The following is a 1205-nucleotide window of genomic DNA, read 5'->3' as shown; positions in this document are numbered from 1 at the left end:
CACGACCCAGCGCCGTACCCACACGGGAGAGAAACCCTACACGTGTCCTGACTGCGGGAAGAGCTTTGCCACGAGCTCCGCGCTCGGTACCCATCGCCGTAGCCATGCGGGCGAGAAACCCTACTTGTGTCCCGACTGCGAGAAGAGTTTTGGCAGCAATGACACGTTAGTACGCCATCACCAGATCCATAAGGGCAAGAAATGGTGGAAGTGCACACAGTGCGGGAAGAGCTTCCGAGACAGATCCTCGGTGAGGCATCACCAACACGTCCACGATGAAGACAGGCCCTACTGGTGTTCCCAGTGTGGGAGTAGGTTCATGGATAGCTCCAGTCTCATCTGTCACCAACGGATCCACACGGGAGAACGACCCTACACGTGTCCCGACTGCAAGAAAGGCTTTACCAAGAGGTCTACGCTCAACATCCATCGCCGTGTCCATACGGGAGAGAAACCCTACTCGTGTCCCGACTGTGGGAAGAGCTTTGCCAGGAGCTCCACCCTCACCACCCATCGCCGTATCCATACGGGAGAGAAACCCTACACGTGTCCCGACTGCAAGAAAGGCTTTACCAAGAGGTCTATGCTCAACATCCATCGCCGTGTCCATACGGGAGAGAAACCCTACTCGTGTCCCGACTGTGGGAAGAGCTTTGCCAGGAGCTCCACCCTCACCACCCATCGCCGTATCCATACGGGAGAGAAGCCCTACACGTGTCCTGAGTGCGAGAAGTGTTTTGGCCACTCTGCCACGTTGTCACGGCACCTGCAGACCCACAAGGGTGAGAAATCCTATAAGTGCACTCGGTGCGAGAAGACCTTCAACAACGGCTCCTCCTTGATGCGTCACCAACGTGTCCACACCAGAGAAAAACCCTACTCTTGTTCCGAGTGTGGGAATAGCTTCATGGATAAATCCAGCCTCATCTCTCACCAACGGATCCACACGGGAGAACGACCCTACACGTGTCCCGACTGCGGAAAGAGCTTCGCCCAGAGGTCAGTGCTCAGTACCCATCGCCGTGTCCATACGGGAGAGAAACCCTACACGTGTCCTGACTGCGGAAAGAGCTTCGCCCAGAGGTCAGTGCTCAGTACCCATCGCCGTGTCCATACGGGAGAGAAACCCTACACGTGTCCAGACTGCGAGAAGAGTTATGGCGACAGTGCCTCGTTACTACGGCATCGGCAGATCCATACGGGCA

At 56.4% G+C, this 1205-nt stretch overlaps 1 protein-coding gene across 1 annotated transcript in view; it reads left to right on the top strand.

Moving 5' to 3' along the window:
• Positions 1 to 1201, top strand: part of LOC104509734 (zinc finger protein 850-like) — a gene marked incomplete at its 3' end in the record, with an annotated part of 2419 nt that extends 1218 nt beyond the window's left edge. The window contains 2 exon segments of the mRNA XM_010151770.1: positions 1 to 2; positions 5 to 1201. The exon segment at positions 1 to 2 is cut by the window's left edge and continues 1077 nt beyond it. Of these exon segments, the coding sequence (XP_010150072.1) occupies positions 1 to 2; positions 5 to 1201 (1199 nt within the window).
• Positions 1202 to 1205: the final 4 nt, after the last annotated feature.

The sequence above is a fragment of the Eurypyga helias genome, unplaced genomic scaffold (genome assembly GCF_000690775.1).
Source record: "Eurypyga helias isolate BGI_N326 unplaced genomic scaffold, ASM69077v1 scaffold9095, whole genome shotgun sequence".
Taxonomy (NCBI): Eukaryota; Metazoa; Chordata; class Aves; order Eurypygiformes; family Eurypygidae; genus Eurypyga; species Eurypyga helias.
This window is presented reverse-complemented; position numbering and strand designations above follow the sequence as displayed.